The 17,783-nt window shown below is 53.4% G+C and overlaps 1 protein-coding gene across 1 annotated transcript in view; it reads right to left on the bottom strand.

Annotated features, from left to right (window-relative positions):
- The window catches only part of ESPN (espin), a 72,432-nt gene that overhangs the window by 43,898 nt on the left and 10,751 nt on the right, over nt 1-17,783 (bottom strand). The window contains exons 2-3 of the mRNA XM_076072794.1: nt 16,069-16,274; nt 245-431 (exon numbers count right to left, since the gene is read on the bottom strand). Of these exons, the coding sequence (XP_075928909.1) occupies nt 245-431; nt 16,069-16,274 (393 nt within the window). The remainder of the gene's footprint in view (nt 1-244; nt 432-16,068; nt 16,275-17,783) is intronic.

Raw genomic sequence — 17,783 nt, 5'->3', positions numbered from 1 at the left:
CAAACTAGGGCCCAACCTACCGGTCCACTCTACCAAGGTCCACCCTGTCAGGGCCCACCCTACCCAGACCCACCCTACCAGAGACACCCTACTGGGCCAACCCAACTAGGGCCCACTCTGCCGGCCACACCACCCTGTCAGGGCCCACCCTAGCGGGGCCCACCCTACCCAAGACCTCCCACGTGCGTCTCTTGCGTCCCTCTCCTCGCTCTGCCCCCCCACGCCCCGCCGGGGAGCGCCGCACCAGCCACACGATGACCGTGGCGTGTCCCATCTGCGCGGCGGCGTGCATGGCCGTCATGCCGTCGCTGGCCCGCGCGCTCGTCTCGGCGCCGCACTCCGTCGCCAGGTACTGCAGACAGTCGAGGTGGCCCTCCTGGCACGCCAGGTAGAGCGGCGTCGCTCCCGCACCCGTGCGGCTGTTCAGCGTCCTGCGTGGGTGTGCGCGTGTGTGCGCGTGTGGGTGTGTGTGTGCACGTGTGGGTGTGTGTGTGCACGTGTGGGTGTGTGTGTGTTCGTGTGTGTGTGCGCGTGTGTGCGTGTGTGTGTGCGCGTGTGTGTGTGTGTGCGTGTGGGTGTGTGTGTGCACGTGTGGGTGTGTGTGTGCGCGTGTGGATGTGTGGGTGTGTTCATGTGTGTGTGCGCGTGTGTGTGCGGGTGTGTGTGTGGGTGGGTGTGTGTGCGTGTGTGCGCGTGTGGGTGTGCGCGCATGGGTGTGTGCGCGTGTGTGTGTGTGCGCGTGCGCGTGTGGGTGTGCGCGTGTGGGTGTGTGCGTGCGCGTGTGTGTGTGTGTGCACAAAGGTTCGGTTACATTAAAAAAACAAGTTTTACTGTAACCATGACAAACGAGGTGGCTTGATGGGTCGGAGGTCCGAGGGCTGAGCCGGACGATGGAAGGTGGTCAAGAGTAAGAATGGAGTGGCAAGCCAAGGAATGGAACGTGTCCAAATGGAACATCCACCAAGAAAGTGGAGTTGTGAGGTCAGTTCCTTTGCAGGTGCTGGGTGGCTTGTTGTCATCAGAGGATCGTGAGAGGTTGCGGTGGCCGAGGAAGGCCTTCATCTAGTGGTGGATTGATCACGGCTGATGATGACGATGACAACGATGATATGAATTGAGAGTCGGCAATTTTTACGTGCACAATTCCACCACGTACTGTGAACATAAAAGTCCAATCGAATCAACGATTCCACGCACCGCTACGTGCCGGGTACATTAGAGGAGCGCTCCTCAGCGGCGTGCGAAGTTTGTCTGCGCAGCTCCTGTAGACACTACATTACAACGGGGAAATCATTTTTCGATCAACGTGGCACTTTTCAGGAACGCATCTAACACGTTAAGCGAGGACTTCTTGTACCGTACTATATACAGAGAATAGCAAATCATGCAGTTGCGTGACTTCACCAACAGATGGCAACTTTGCTCGCTCTGTCCTGGCCAAGCGGAAACCATTCGACACTCGCGGCCTTCCGACAGCAGCAGCAACGCAAATGCCAACCCGGCACTCGAGCACGAATTGAACGTGGAAATACATCCGAGGCATTCACGACGTTAAATCAACGCAAAAGCCGCCACAAAGTTTGACCGTGCAATTTGTGTTCCACAGTGCAACAGAATAGTTACTGATACATTTTAAAAAAATATAAATTCGATGACACAAGACAGCCCGGAATGCGGCCGATCGCATTTGACCCCGGCAGCTAAGCAGGGATGAACCCAGCGAACAATGGTGGAGCCAGGATTTTCAGGTAGAGGGGGCAACCCCTCCAGCAATGAAAAATTATAGGAGTTCATATTCTTAGTTTTTTCGGTAAAGTCACGTGACTTTACCGAAAGTCACGTGACTTTACCGAAAAAACTAAGAATATGAATTACTGCAGTCACGAAAGCTTTAGATCAAAATTTAATTATAGGAGTTGTTAGTAAGTAAGGAGTTGTTAGTAAGTAAGGAGTTGTTGGTGAGTAAGGAGTTGTCAGTGAGTAAGGAGTTGTTAGTGAGTAAGGAGTTGTTAGTGAGTAAGGAGTTGTTAGTAAGTAAGGAGTTGTTAGTAAGTAAGGAGTTGTTAGTAAGTAAGGAGTTGTTAGTAAGTAAGGAGTTGTTAGTGAGTAAGGTGTTGTCAGTAAGTAAGGAGTTGTTAGTAAGTAAGGAGTTGTCAGTGAGTAAGGTGTTGTCAGTAAGTAAGGAGTTGTTAGTAAGTAAGGAGTTGTTGGTGAGTAAGGAGTTGTTAGTGAGTAAGGAGTTGTTAGTAAGTAAGGAGTTGTTAGTGAGTAAGGAGTTGTTAGTAAGTAAGGAGTTGTTAGTAAGTAAGGAGTTGTTAGTGAGTAAGGAGTTGTTAGTGAGTAAGGAGTTGTTTGTAAGGAGTTGTTAGTAAGGAGTTGTTAGTAAGTAAGAAGTTGTTAGTAAGTAAGGACTTGTCCCTTGCTTTTTATTCAACGCGTGTGCGGCGATGGCGCGGCGATGGCGCAGCAATCGATCGAGGGTCGAATTCGAACCGCGTTGTGTGATCGGCATCGCGCTCGCTGAAGGTGAATGCCTTCAGGGAAGTCGTGGCCTCTGTATACGCAACTGCGCACAATTCTGCGAGTCACTTATAACTGCTTTGCCGTTACTTATTGCCAGTTATCATCTTATAGAGTCCCTGGCACATAATAATAGGCTACACAGTGGCAGTGGGGGTCGCAAAATGCCGATTTATTACTAATACACCCCAATGATCCGATCGAAATGAGGGATTTCGATCGGATCATTGGGGGGGCACGTGCCGGCCCCCCCCCCCCCGGCTCCGCAAGTGCTGGCGAGTGCTTGGATGGGTTGGCACCGTGAACAAACCGGCTGCAACGTGCTGCTGCGTTGCTCCAAGCTGGGCAGCAGAGGGCAATGCAGCAAAAACTAACTGCAGTATTGTACTGCACTTCTACGCTGCCACATCTATGATCCTTGGCTTCGGCAAGTCACGTGACCAGCGGCTGCGCAGTACGGGCAGGTAGCCCTGCACGACCCGCACGGCTTGGGCACGGGTCCTCACCCAGCCCCCATCCAGCAGCGGAGCGGACCGCGCCATGCATAGGCAGGGGTCGCGACAGATGGGCCGTCGTAACCCCGTTGACAAGAACCACCGCGGCCAGGAACCCTTTGACGGGGGCGGCTCGTAACGGGAAGACCCGTGGAAACACTCTCACATCACTCGGCCTATTTATACCCGCCACTATCCTGCTCAATAATTCAGAGTTCCGCAAAAGGGGGCTCGGATTTCTGTTCTATCTCTCGCTGGGGGCTGCCTAGTGGCGTGTCCGCAAACCGCGTGTCGCGACGGGCAATCTGTGCTGCGTCGTCGGTTGCGGTTTTGTCCCAGTTGGTCCAGCCACCCGAAATCTAACGGTGGAGAGGGGGCAACGCTCTATCCCACCCGCCTCGCCCGATATGTGTTGAGATCCAGCTCGGCACCTCGATCCCACCGCCTAGCCACCTCCCGATTCTGTGCATGTACACGCGCGGCCCGATTGGGCAATCCACTGCTGGATGAAGCTCTCCCCATGCGGTGTGGATCACGCGAGATATTGGACTATGCTTCACCGTGCTCGTCAGTATGGGTTGAAGGTGGGGAGAGAGCATGGGAGCATAGAAGTACAGTACAAGCATCGATATTGCTTCACTGTCCTCTGCTGCCCACAACAAAGCACCACACTCCATAACAAGCTGCCATGGTTGGTGTTCACCCATTCAAATAACTATCAGAATCAGAATATTTATTTTTACAGGAGGAATCCGATGAGCTATAAAGCTCTTTGTCTCCAGGCTGCGACAAGTCGTGGGCTGTGGAACACACATACATAATTGTTGAGAAGCAAGTGCGCAAAAATGAATGTCAAATAAAATAATCCTGAAAGTACAGCGATGACAAATGAGAGACCTTCCCAACGAACTCTGAGGCGTTGCTATTCAGCGTCTAAAGCTACAACGCCGCGTGTCGAGAGCGTCACAAAAACTAAACAACCACTGGGCTCGCAAGAGGCGCTCTCACGCTCACTCACACTCACGCACACTCGCTCTCAGTCACTCACACTCGCACACTCTCACACGCTCTCACGCTCACTCACACTCACTCTCAGTCACACTCACTCACACTCACTCTCAGTCACACTCACTCACACTCACTCTCAGTCACACTCACGCACACTCGCTCTCAGTCACTCACACTCGCACACTCTCACACGCTCTCACGCTCACTCACACTCACTCTCAGTCACACTCACTCACACTCACTCTCAGTCACACTCACTCACACTCACTCTCAGTCACTCACACTCGCACACTCTCACTCACACGCTCTCACGCTCACTCACACTCGCTCTCAGTCACACTCACTCACACTCGCTCTCATGCTCACTCACACTCACTCACACGCTCTCAGTCACACTCACTCACACTCACTCTCAGTCACACTCACTCACACTCGCTCTCAGTCACACTCACGCACACTCGCTCTCAGTCACTCACACTCGCACACTCTCACTCACACGCTCTCACGCTCACTCACACTCGCTCTCACGCTCACTCACACTCGCTCTCAGTCACACTCACACTCGCTCTCATGCTCACTCACACTCACTCACACGCTCTCAGTCACACTCGATTACTCACACTCGCTCACTCATATCTCGCTCTCACGCTCACTCACACTCGCTCACTCACACGCTCACACTCGCTCACACGCTGAGTCATTCTCACTCACTCATACTCTCTCATTTACTCACTCACACGCTCTCACTCATTCTCAGTCACACTCACTCACACGCTCTCACTCACACTTACTCACACGCTCTCACTCACACTCACTCACACGCTCTTACTCACACTCACTTAGTCACACGCTCTCACTCACTCACACTCACTCACACGCTCTCACTCGTTCTCAGTCACACTCACTCACACGCCCTCACTCACACTTACTCATACTCTCTCACTCACACTCACTCACATGCTCTTACTCACACTCACTTAGGCACACGCTCTCAATCATTCTCAGTCACACTCACACGCTCTCACACTCACGCACACTCTCTCACTCACACTCATTCACTCACACGCTCTTACTCACACTCACTCAAACGCTCTCACTCACACACGCTCTCACTCACAGTCACTGTCACACTCGCTCTCAGTCACACTCACACTCTCACACTCACACTCTCTCACTCACACGCTCTCACTCACACTCACTCACACTCTCTCACTCACACTCGCTCTCACTCACTCTCTCACTCACACTCGCTCTCACTCACTCTCTCACTCACACTCGCTCTCACTCACTCTCTCACTCACTCTCTCACTCGCTCTCACTCACTCACACTCGCTCTTACTCACACGCTCTCATTCACAACAACAACCGCCATTCGCCACTAAGTGGCGGTGACGTCACCACGACGCTTGTGCCAGGCCATGTGCACCTTGAGGCGACGTGAAGTGTCGAACGCCCGCTGGCAGGAGGTCATGGGGCAGACCCAGGTGCCACGGGTCGACTGACTGAGATGACTGAGATGACTGGCTGATGCACCACCTGTGCCCCCTACTGTGCCAACCTGCTGTGCTTTAGCCACCCGGCGCTCCGCTCGTTGTTGTGAGCGTCGCTCCTCCGCCCTCCGTTGTTGTTGGAGGGCGACTACCTCCAACTGCCCAGTAGCATACTCACCAGCCTCCTCCACAGAGGCCGATCTTGACACCGCTGGTACCAGTCATCGGCAAGTCCACTCAGCTCCACGTCCTCCTGTACCACATCACTCCATCTCTTCTCTAGCCCGTGCCGCGCCCGTTTAGCCCCCTCGATCCGGCCGAACAAAAGCTGTTTCGGCATGCGGTGTCTGGGCATGTGGGCTACATGACCCAGCCATCGCAGCCTTGCCCGCCGGAGGAGCACACCGATGGGACCTTGCCAAGATCTTTCAAGGATTTGTGAGCTCCTCACACAATCCAGCCTGGTTAAACCCAGGATGGATCGTAGGCAGGCCAGCCTAAATATTTCTAACCGGCGAAGATGTTCCATTAGGGGGGTCCACGTTTCGCAAGCGTAGAGAAGGGAGGGAATGACCGTGGCCGAGAAGACCTGAAGCTTAGTGCGGAGTGACAGACCAGGTAGCTTCCACACAGCGTTACGCAACCGATGAAAAGATATTGCCGCTCGACTGATTATGAGTGAGACCTCTGCTGTTAAACTGGAGCCGGTCATAAGCACACTGCCCAGGTATGGGAAACTCTCCACTCTCTCCACAACTGCCCCATTACCGATTGGGAGTTGTGGGGGTGTAAAGTCCAATGGTACAAAATACCCAGGCAGGTGCTTAGTTTTGGTGGGGCTGATGGTAAGGCCCCATCTCTTAGTGGCACGCTCCAGTCTCAGCAGCAGCGTCTCCAACTCCTCCTCTGAATGAGCAGCTATTACCAAATCATCGGCATACATAACGCGGTTGAGCAATAGGGAGCCATCCCTTGACCGCACCCGGGCATCGATCAGCCTCCCATTATATCTATACCATATGGAGATTCCCCCGGTACAGCTATTGAAGACTTCACGAACTACATGGTCAAAATAGATGTAAAATAATGTGGGAGCCAGAGGACATCCCTGTCACACATAAAGGTGTACAGGGAATGGCTCGGACTCCCGGCCACGTAGTTTTACCCGGGCCCGCTCACCATCATGAAGGTCCTTAATGATCGTGAGCAGAGGGTCAGGTACTCCAAAAGCACGAAGCACGAAGAACAACCCAGAGCCCAGGCTTACTGATGGTATCATAGGCCTTGACCAGGTCAATAAAGCAGAGATGTAGGTCTTGCTGGAATTCCCTACACCTTTGCTGTAGCAGACGGACATAAAATATGGCATCTGTGCAGGACCGCCCTTTCCTGAAACCGCATTGGGGCTCCGCAAGCCTCTCCTCAGCAGTGCCTGGCAAGGCGATGTTGAATAATCCTTGCCAGGACCTTTCCCGGCACACTGAGGAGTGAGATGCCCCTGTAGTTGTTACAGTCTGTGCGGTCCCCCTTCTTAAAGAGGGGGACCACCAGGGCATCCTTCCAATCCTGCGGAACCCGTCCAGTGGTCCAGACTGTTGTTATGATGTCATATAGGGCAGTCTGTGCACAAACGCCACCCTCCCTCAGCATTTCGCTTGGAAGATCATCTCTGCCCGCTGCCTTTCCTGGTCTCAGACTCCGGATCGCCTTCAGTACTTCCTCAACAGATGGCACTTCAGCCAGCCACTCACAGGCGGTGACTTCTTCCAATATTTGAGGCACCGTAGCCTCAGTAGGGTCATCCTCACTTTGTGCCACGATGTTTTCCTGGCTGAGGGATTTTCCCTCCCCCAGGACCTCACAGAAATGCTCAGCAAATCTGCAAACCTGTTCCTGGGGGTCAGAGATTGGATCACCGTTTTTTCCCCCTAATGATGGTAATAGGTGTGGCGCTGTCGGTTACTTTTTTGATGGAGTTAAATATAGATTTGTGATCGCGGGCCACTGAGGCAGACTCCATCTCCTCAGCAACCCGCGACCACCACCCATCCTTGCAGCGCCTCACGGCTCTCCGAACCTCCGAGCGAAGGCTGCGGAAAGCCTCCTCATTCTCTGACGTCGGATTCTGTAGCCGATGACAGTGGGCCTGTCGCTTTTTCTCAACCATCCTGAACACCTCCTCTGTCAGCCAGGGCCTCTGGGGAGGTCTGGACGGCGTACCCAAAGCAGCCATTGCAGCTGCATGAGTCACAGTCCTAAACCTCGCCCATTTACCCTCGACATCAGGAGGAGTGGGGGACGATGCCAACCCCAGCCGCAGGCGATGATGAATTTCTCGCTTGCAACTTTCATCAGATAACTGAGACCAGGCCACTTTAGGTTGGAATGGGGTCCTGGGTGTACACCCACCACCGGAGCGGAAGAATGGCAGGCGCATCTTACGGATGACAACTCGATGGTTAGAGGGCAGATCAGCTCCACGGTAGGTCCTGGTGTCAAGGACATGGGCTCGCATCCGCTGGTCCGTCACTATGTAGTCCAGCAGATGTTCTTGCTTGGACCCGGCATGCATCCATGATGTTGTGTGGATGCGCCAATGCCGGAACAGCGTGTTGGTAATTTCAAGCCCATGGGCTGCACAAAAATCTAGCAGCCTCCTACCGTTGTTATTGAGCTGATCCGGCCCATGCCCTCCAATCACTCCAGACCAGGTGCCAGCATCATGACCAACTCGGGCATTGAAGTCACCCAACAAGATGACTCTATCCCGAGGGGCCACTTTAGCCAGCACCTGTGACAGGTCATAGAAGGCATCTGACTCATCGGCTTTGCCTGCATCCCTCCACGGATGTTCGTCTTCGGTGGGGGCATAAGTAACCACGACCACCAATCCTCGCCTCCGATTGATGGGAAGGCGAGCCCAAAGTAGCCTAGGGCTTACAGCTTCCCACACCGCACCGCTATGCTCCCACACTCCTTTCACTCTTTTGTTCAAAAGAAGAGCCACTCCCTGTTGTTTGACAGTCTGCTGCCCCGAGTAGAGGACTGTCCACCCCTCATGGTGGCTGGAGCCAGAACCGGTCCACCGGACCTCCTGAATACCACAGAGACCCAGGCGGTACCGGTCCAGCTCCCGACAGAGGAATGGCAGCCTCTCCTCCGCAGTGAGCGTTCGAACATTCCACATGGCCAAACGAAGTGGCTTTTCGTTGTTTCTGGAGGAGCCCCGAGGGTAGAGATTCAATCTCCTGGCTCCGCCAATTGGGGTTTGGCCAGGAGACGTCATAGACGCCTGCCCCCCCGGGGCCTCCGGCACAAGTTTATTAGTTACATATTTAAGTCATAGTTTCGTGGTATTTTTTTGAAGGTGGAGGGGTTACCAGCCCCTCGCACCCGTCCAGAGCCCCTGTTTAGCCCCTGTGGTGGTCACAGACGCCATGAATGGAGGAGCCAATCGGAATTGGCCCTCCCCCCACAGCACTGTCCACGACAGAGTTGCCCGTCCGGCACTGCGAGGAGGTAGGGGGTTGTTTTGCCAGACACACTCTCTCACTCACACTCGCTCTCACTCACACTCGCTCTCACTCACACTCTCTCACTTACACTCATTCACACTCTCTAACTCACACTCACTCACACACGCTCTCACACTCGCTCTCACATGCTCTCACTCACACTCGCTCTCACGCTCGCGGGCGGGCCGCGGTAATCGCCGCAGCCAGGCACGAGACGCTGCCCGCCCAGTCATGGGCCGCTCATTAAAGTTTGATGCGCGCTGGCGCAAAGCGTCACTGCGCTGTGCCTTTGTCCACGCACGCCCCCCCCCCCCGGCTCTCCCGTCGCCACGCCAACGTCCGGTACCCCCCCCACACACATTACCCCCCCCTGCCCCCTCATTAGCAGAAAGAGACGCGGACTCGTTGAGATGTCTGATAAGTTGCCAAGTTAGCAAACAAACAGACAAGGACGTCACAAAACTACGTTGCTGAAGGCCAGCCAGCGTGGGTAGGTGTCGTCGCGAGGTTGTTCGGGGTGAAGGATTTCCGGCTGGGGCGGTGTAGACGTGCGGCACGGGAGGGTTGCGTTCGATTGTGCTGCACAGATTTACAACGACAGGGCGTTGTAAATCTGTTGGATGAAGAAGGCCTCCTTACTCTGTGCCAGTCACCGCGGCTGACCTTACTTGATCACACAGGGTCAGTGCGGGTTCCTCAAGGAAAGGGAGGGGGGGTAGACCCAGTTCAGACTTCCCTCGCCACTGATGCTAACCGTGACCAGGTTCTTGGCGCGGTGCGCTAACCACTGCACCACCGCTCCATCCATCATCAGCATTCCTCATCTCTAGTTTAGGCATACGTGCCAAAGCAGTTGAAGCAACACACGAACCTTTGCGCAGCATACTTACGCTCCCAAAAACAAATATTTATTCCACCTAATTTATATTACAACATTATAACAAATTAACATGTCGCTGTTTGGTTAATCTTTTGTCCAAGTCCATAGGAAGGGCAATCCCACGTCGTGCAGCTGCAACACAAAACCAGCCAATGTCACTCGAGGAGCGTTGGCTGCGTGCGTTGTATTAGATCAGCTGACTGAGTGGACAGCAAGGTTAAAAGGTGAGCTATTGGCTCCTTGAGATGTGAAGGGCCACTTCCTTGCCACGCATGGAATGCGTTAATGTTTGATTGGACAATTACGATACAATTCGGAGTTACAGAGTAAGTAAGCTTAACTACACCGGAAGTTGCTGTACACATCAGAGGGGACGTGGATCACGGGCGAAACGTAGGTGCATATATGCGAAATACATATATTGTTAATGAATGAGACAGACAGTCATATATCAGAGGATAATAGGAAGGTCTTGAGCCTGGACGTGAAACATTGAAAAGTGCATGGAGGGGAGTAGAGTGAGATGAGAAGAGGGGAGAGTTAGGCAGGGGGCGAGTCTTTGGAGACAGTGAAGGTGATCCGATAGTTGATCTAGGATTTCATTGGGATCCGTCGGAGGTATAGGAGATTTGCGGTCACGTGGTCCCGTGCACGGTGCGACGTGACGAGTGAGAGTTGACCGAAAGGCGCCCACAGTGGCACAGTGGCTACAACGTGCACACCCGCCAGCGCTGTGACGGTAATCACCGACAATTTGGTGCTCCAGTAATTACACACAAGGGGCTCCCGCTCTCCCTCGCTCTCGTTAAAACGCAGACCTAGAAAATACGCGCCATGGAGAGAAACAAAACGAGTAAATTCCACCAAGCAGACCGAGGACAAACACGGAGAGAGACAAAGACAAGCGGCGAGTAGGCACACACAACGTCCTCCACATGTAATCCCCTTTAAAAGGGCACATCAACAATTGGCCCCGCGACAATAAAGCGAGAGCTCTCTCGCCACGAAGAACCGAGACATTGTGCTTTGAACCCAATTAGTGCTCCGTTTTGTCGAGATTACGCGCGGATTTGCAAAAGAATGCATTCCGCTGGAATTGCGTGGCTTTGTGTCGAGTTTCCATCGGGGATTATGGCAGAAGGCGCATCCGCGCTGCTCTTTATGGCCGGCGCATGATGCCGCTAACTTACTGCCGAGCGCTGTATACGGAGGTCACAAAGAGACGCGACCGTTGCCCGTCATGAACATTTCGCCCGTGAACCGAAACACCCGATGTGCACCCTCGATCCGGTCAGCATTCTGACGCGTAGGAGGCTTGAGCCTGGATAGCGCATGGATGGCTGACCACCATGCACAGCAGGTTGCTGCTGCTGACAGGCAACGCTGCGGGTTCTGATACCTTCTCACGTTTCTGCTCCCCACCATTCTTGCAAATAAGACTATCCCGATATATTTACTTCTCGCACTGGTTAAAACAACATAGACTTTATTTTGTTCACGTGACTCAACGTCATTCGTCCACTGTCGCGATTGATGAGTAAACGCCACAATGGTGCGTAACGACTACAGAAGTGGCATCTGCCTTGTTAAGATTACAAGGAAAATGCTCTTCCTTATTGAACCGTGTCCCTTAAGAGCCCTCAGTAAAATAATTCCCCCCGCGAGGTATTCCTGTACGTGAGGCGGCCTGCTTCGTCCTCGCTGACGGCGGCCCCGGGGCTCCGTGAGGGCTTTAAGAGAGGGCAGAGCCAGCGCTGCTGCGTGTAACGAGTCCGAGAGAGTGGCAGCAATGGTTCAGGATCTTTGGCTTGGAGTGTCTGTCTGACTTCCTCAGCCCAGCCTGGGTCAAGCGACACTGTCGCTTAAACGGGTTTAAAATAACCAAACGCAGCGGATCGCCTTACAGATTGTAGATTTACCGTCAGGCCTGGGGACATGTACTATGCTGGAGAACTTGAATAATTAATTCACGTCGGAGTTGTCTTAAGTTAACTCGAATTTCCAAATCGAGAATAAAGTTTGTTTTGCTGATAATCGTGAAGGGACTTGCCAGCTACACCACGCATGGCTACTGTGACCCTTTCAATCTAAAACTCTGGTCTCCTAAGAATGCCTTCATTTGGCTCGGTGTCAGTAAATTCTGATAAATTGTGGATAATTACCCACAGCCTAGAAAAGGAACGCATCACCATCAGTGTGCTGTGATGATGATGATAACAAATGCCACTGTTAGTAATTATGAGATGCATTAATATATAAAAAAATTACCTTCGCTCAATAACGATCAGCCATGGTCAATCCACTACTAGATAAAGGCCTCCATTAGCTTCCGCCACCTCTGACGATCCTGCGGTGTAATAATTTACCCAGCACCTGCACGTGAACGGATTTTATTGCTCCTTCTCCTCTGTCGGCATCTTCTCGGACACATTCCGTTTCTTGGCCGCTACCATTCCGTTATTATTCAATGTCACGTTTCGTATGCTGCACGATATCATCATCATCATCATCCACAGCCCATCCCCTGGATGGAGGCATCCTCACATCTTGCGATAATTCATCTCACTGATGAATTGTCACATTCCCATGACGCACGTGTACGTCATTAGTCTTCCTTCCGATTCCGTCGTGACAACGTGAGCGTAAAAGAGAAAATAAAATAACTTTATCGGTACGTCTCCAGGTTAGAAGACGTACCATGGCACAAGGCCATGCGGGAGGGCGTGTGGCACAGTTTGGCTCCGGCTATCATCGAGTGCGGTCGTGTCACTACAGTTCTCTACGGTGACTACAACGTCTTTAAAATCAACGGCGCTACGCCTCTCTAAATAAAATTAACGCCAACCCACTCTGCGGCTTGCAGACGTCTCGGAGCGGGAAAGGGTTAAAGTTTCCCATCGCTCCATCACCCCTGTGGTCGTCCTTCTCTCCTTTGGCTGCCATCCATTATCAGTCTCATCCATCTGCCTGCCATCATCTCTCCTCGCCATCACGTGTCCTACCCAAACCCACTTACTCTCCTCGACGGGCAAACCCATGTCTCCGGTTTACGTTTTGTTCCCGATGCCATGTGCTCCTTCAGTCAGTCACGTGACCCAATGATCCACGTGAGCCAGTCCGGCCGCACGAGCCTCTGGCGTCACACGAACCGCAGAGAGTTACCGCGAGCCCACGTGAGCGAGCAGCGAGCCAAATGAGCCACATGCCACAGTCCATCACGCGAGCCACGGCCACATTAGCAAGTTACCCAGAGAGCCACGCTAGAGCACGCGAGCTGCAATGAGTCACGCGAGGACTCCGCGTGTATTGGGGTTTGGAATTCCCATTCCGTAGAGCACACACAGACACGCACGCACACGCACGCACGCCCGCGTGTGCGTGCGTGTACGTGCGTGTCTGTGTGTGCACTTCTACGCAGACAGCGCAGAGCAGTGTGGCTCTAAGTCCTCGTAAGCCTCTTACTGCGCTAAGCGTGTCCAGCCCGGAGTCATCGCATTGGCCCGTCCGTAATCGTTAACCGTTTAACGGCTGGACATAACGCAGCCGTGTCCATCACACGGTGGGGGGGGGGGGGGGGGGCGTCAATTCTTAATCTACACGACGACGGCGTCATCTAAAACACGTAGTGCCATACGGTGGAACAAGTCAACGTTACTTTTGTTGTTTTTAAAACGCAGCAAAATGAAGCGGGGGAGCCCTACTTATTTACTCTACACGTGATGAATCAACCGACACTTTAATAGGTTAAGTCACGTAAACGCTTTAGCCAGGATTTTCAGATGAGATGGAACTTGTTTACAGAGCGGCAATGCAAACTAAATCTTTCCTTATCCGTGGCCGCTGCAAAACAGTGGGCCCTCTTTCGGTGCATCGAGTGGCCATCCTGATACCAGACCACAAAATGGCCTTCTCTTAAAATCAACGACACGACTGGGTCACATGGGTGCAGCGGGCGGGGCGGAGTGGAGAACGCCGATGCACAATAACCCGGGCGACGTCACTTCGATTGCCTGCTGCGGCTAACATCATCGGTGAGCAATAACCAAATCAGTTCCTGGCACTCCCACTTCACCAACCACCAGCGTGCCGAAATATACTGAGACCACCGTGGCGATGTGTGGTAAAACACTCCCCATGACAGACATGGCACGGGGAGGCCTTCATCAAGCAGTGGATTGAAACTAAGCTAAAGCTATTGACGACTTGCAGCGCAGCGCACGGCAGATGCCTTCGCAGTGCGACTCACGACCTTCTCTCGACACCAAGATCCGGGACGGTCACGGCCATGCGCCGCTCCTCGGTGGCTGCCCCTGCCCAGTCTGGAACGCCGTCCATCGCCTCTGCACATTCGCAGCGTCGCCTCCATCGTGTCCGAGTTGCGGCCGTTCCGTCCGCAAATTTGCGCGCGTTATAAATTGCATTAATATTATATTTTTTTATTTTACCGGGTAATTCCCACTGAGCTGCATAGTTCATTCTCAGAAGCCGCCCAGCCACAAATGACGGCTCAACGAAGTGGCTTATCACGTGGACATTTATAGCAGCCAAAATACTCTGAACACACGCCGATTCTAAATGTGGAGGGAAAAACGGATTGCCAAGGGGCTGTACATTATTAGTTTCAATGTTTCATAATACGGCTGCACGATTCCTCGGCCACTTGGGGAAATTAGACCATATTACCCCAATTACCAGATCCCCTGCATCATCAAATCCTCCGTGGAATTGCCCCTGCGTACCTCTCCACTCTCATCTCGCTCTACTTCCCTCCACGTGTTTTCAGTCCCCCTCCGTCAACCTCCGCTCAATGTGAGGTAGTGCTTTCTCTCTCCACCTGGCGCATCCATGCCATTGACTCCCTGCCCTCTGTCCAAGCCTCAAGGCCCTCCTCTACTCTGCTGCCTGTGACTGTTTTCTATCAATGAACATGTGAACATTATGCACAACGATGTTAAATCCCTCGCCTGGTATACAGGAGGTCGTGGGTTCAATCCTGACCTCTGACGCCTGCTGTAAATTTGGAGTTTGCGTGTGCTTCTCTCTCCGTGGTCGTGTGGATTTTTCTCCGGGTCCTCCGATTTTTCCCTCCACATTTACATTCAACATGCGCTTAGAGTATTTGTCTGCTATACATTTACACGTAATAAGTCACTTCATTGAGCTATCATGTGGCCAGGTTGCTTCCGAAAAAAAGAGCTCTATCGTTCAGTGGGCCTTACCTGGTATCATCAAAATAGTTTAGTTTTTAGTGAATAATCCACTGCTGGATGAGGCTTTACACATGCTGTGTGGGTTATTTTGACCGTACTTCATCACACCAGGTCAGTGCGGGTTGGTGAAGGCAGGGGGCATAGAGGTACAGCACAACGTGGATATTGCCGCTCTGCCCTCTGCTGCCCACAACGAAGCCCTGCAGCAGCCTTTCACGAGCTGCGTGCGTGGTGGTCAACGATTTAACCACCGTGCAGACTTAGTTCTGCTTAGTTTCTGAGAAGTGACGAGATCGGGCGTATTCCAGGTAGCAGTTGGCCATGAATCGATATCAATGAATTGCCTTGAATAGAAACTTGTTCTGTTTCACACACTCCTTCAAGGCAAATGGATCGGTCCACAGGTTCACGATAAGGTACGGGATTGATCAAAGGTCACTGTAACCAATGCCGTTGATGCCACCACACTCTGCTATTACTCATTTCCTTCTGGAAGCTTCCGCGGAAGGTGGGGACAGTAATTATAACCGCGTAATAATTGTAACCCCTCCGTAGGTGCCCGGTGGCCGGGCTACGAAGAAAAAGGAGAATTGGATGGAGGGGCCCCATTTCATTTCCTGCACCAAGGCTCATGCAAACCACGGCGCTGCGTCACCGATTCGAATTTGGGACCTCAGGTGGTGCCGGCTCAGCGCTCTGACCTCTGAACTATCTGGCCATCGGCAAGAATAATAAACCTTTCAAGAAAAATCTTATCGACACGTCGAGGTGCACGGCTACGATGGCCTTCTGCCGGGGATGCATTTACAGTCTTGTTTCCCGACCGTCGTCGTGACGCGATTGTGCTCTCTCCGTGCATTCTGCGGAGGATGACACCTTGGGCGAGTGGGGGGAGCCGAGTGGTTGGTGGTGGGTAATGTGCGGCGGGTGGGCGGTGGGGTAGCCACTCACTGCGGGGCTTTCGCGAGCAGCAGCTGGAGCGTGGGCAGGTCCCCGCGCGCCGCCGCGTAGTGCACGGCCAGCGCGCCGCTCGCCGTGACGCCCAGCGGGTCGCTGCCGCCGCCGCCGCCGCCCTGCAGCAACAGCCACTGCACCACGGAGCGCCGTCCGAAACGGGCGGCCAGGTGCAGCACGGTGGCGCCCGACGCGTCCTTGTCCTGACGTGGGCGAGAGACGGGGCGAGAGGCGGTGGCCGCTGAAGCTCGGTGCGGCGACAATTAACAGCGTGGCCAGCCGGGTTACGCGACGGGTTCAGAGTTTGTTCGCGAACTCAACCGCGCACGCACTCGCTTATTTCACTTGCCAGCTGGCTCACCCGCTCGCTCACTCGCTCGCCTAACCAGACAACCGCACACTCGCTCACGCTCTCACTCTCTAGCCCATCGCTCGCTCGTTCACGTACACGGTTAGCCAGCTCGCCCACACGCTCACTCACCTGCGCACTCACTCAATCACTTACTCACCCACTTATCCATTATCCCACTTACCCACATGCTCACTCGAACTCACTCGCTTTCCCACTCGCTCATTCGCATCACAGTGTAGGGGTGAATCTGTTCCGGAATGCAGAAGCAGCCACTTGCTAGGGAGGACATGACGGGGGGCTGGTGAGGAGGCAGTGTTTTGTGGAGCGATGCTGAGAATAATGACAATGAATGATGGTTGGAGATGCCAACATGAATGGGTTCACGACCAATGTGCAGGGCTAAAAGTCGCCTTCGCACCCAGTGCACAGAGCGCTGGGGATTGAGGCCTCCCTCTCTTAAAACGCCACTCAGGTACAGGCGGGAACTATTGCCGTGGGGCTGGTGGAGTTGGAAGGATACCCACCAGGTACAGGCAGGAACTATTGCCTTGGGGCTGGTGGAGTTGGAAGGATACCCACCAGGTACAGGCAGGAACTATTGCCTTGGGGCTGGTGGAGTTGGAAGGATACCCACCAGGTACAGGCAGGAACTATTGCCTTGGGGCTGGTGGAGTTGGAAGGATACCCACCAGGTACAGGCAGGAACTATTGCCTTGGGGTTGGTCGAGTTGGAAGGATACCCACCAGGTACAGGCAGGAACTATTGCCGTGGGGCTGGTGGAGTTGGAAGGATACCCACCAGGTACAGGCAGGAACTATTGCCTTGGGGTTGGTCGAGTTGGAAGGATACCCACCAGGTACAGGCAGGAACTATTGCCTTGGGGTTGGTCGAGTTGGAAGGATACCCACCAGGTACAGGCAGGAACTATTGCCTTGGGGGTGGTCGAGTTGGAAGGATACCCACACTTTAACCTCCACCACAAGTGACCAACTACGGGTTAGCAAAGGCCTCGGCGGATGATGCAATGTGTCCATTCATTCATTCACACGTACTCTCGGCTACGGAGCGCCCTTGGCTCCGTAAATCGCTCTCAATCTATTTTCTCGAGTCACCACCACTCGGGATAAAGTCAACCAGCCGTTTAATGAATAACAAACGGCGATAAAACAGCGTCCACTCCGGGAAACACGTGCACCGCAACGCTCAGCCACCAGACTTTGGATGGATCCACCTCAAACTCCCTCCACCGAGACGTCTGTATGACCTCGGTTCGATCCCAAGTTAAGAACTTTCCCCTTCCCTGCTGGAAACTGTCCGTCGACCCGACCACCGTATTCCGTGCCATCCCTACTACTGCCA

Source organism: Petromyzon marinus, chromosome 39 (assembly GCF_048934315.1).
Source record: "Petromyzon marinus isolate PM22_M1 ecotype Great Lakes invasive population chromosome 39, UKy_Petmar_22M1.pri1.0, whole genome shotgun sequence".
NCBI lineage: Eukaryota > Metazoa > Chordata > Hyperoartia > Petromyzontiformes > Petromyzontidae > Petromyzon > Petromyzon marinus.
This window is presented reverse-complemented; position numbering and strand designations above follow the sequence as displayed.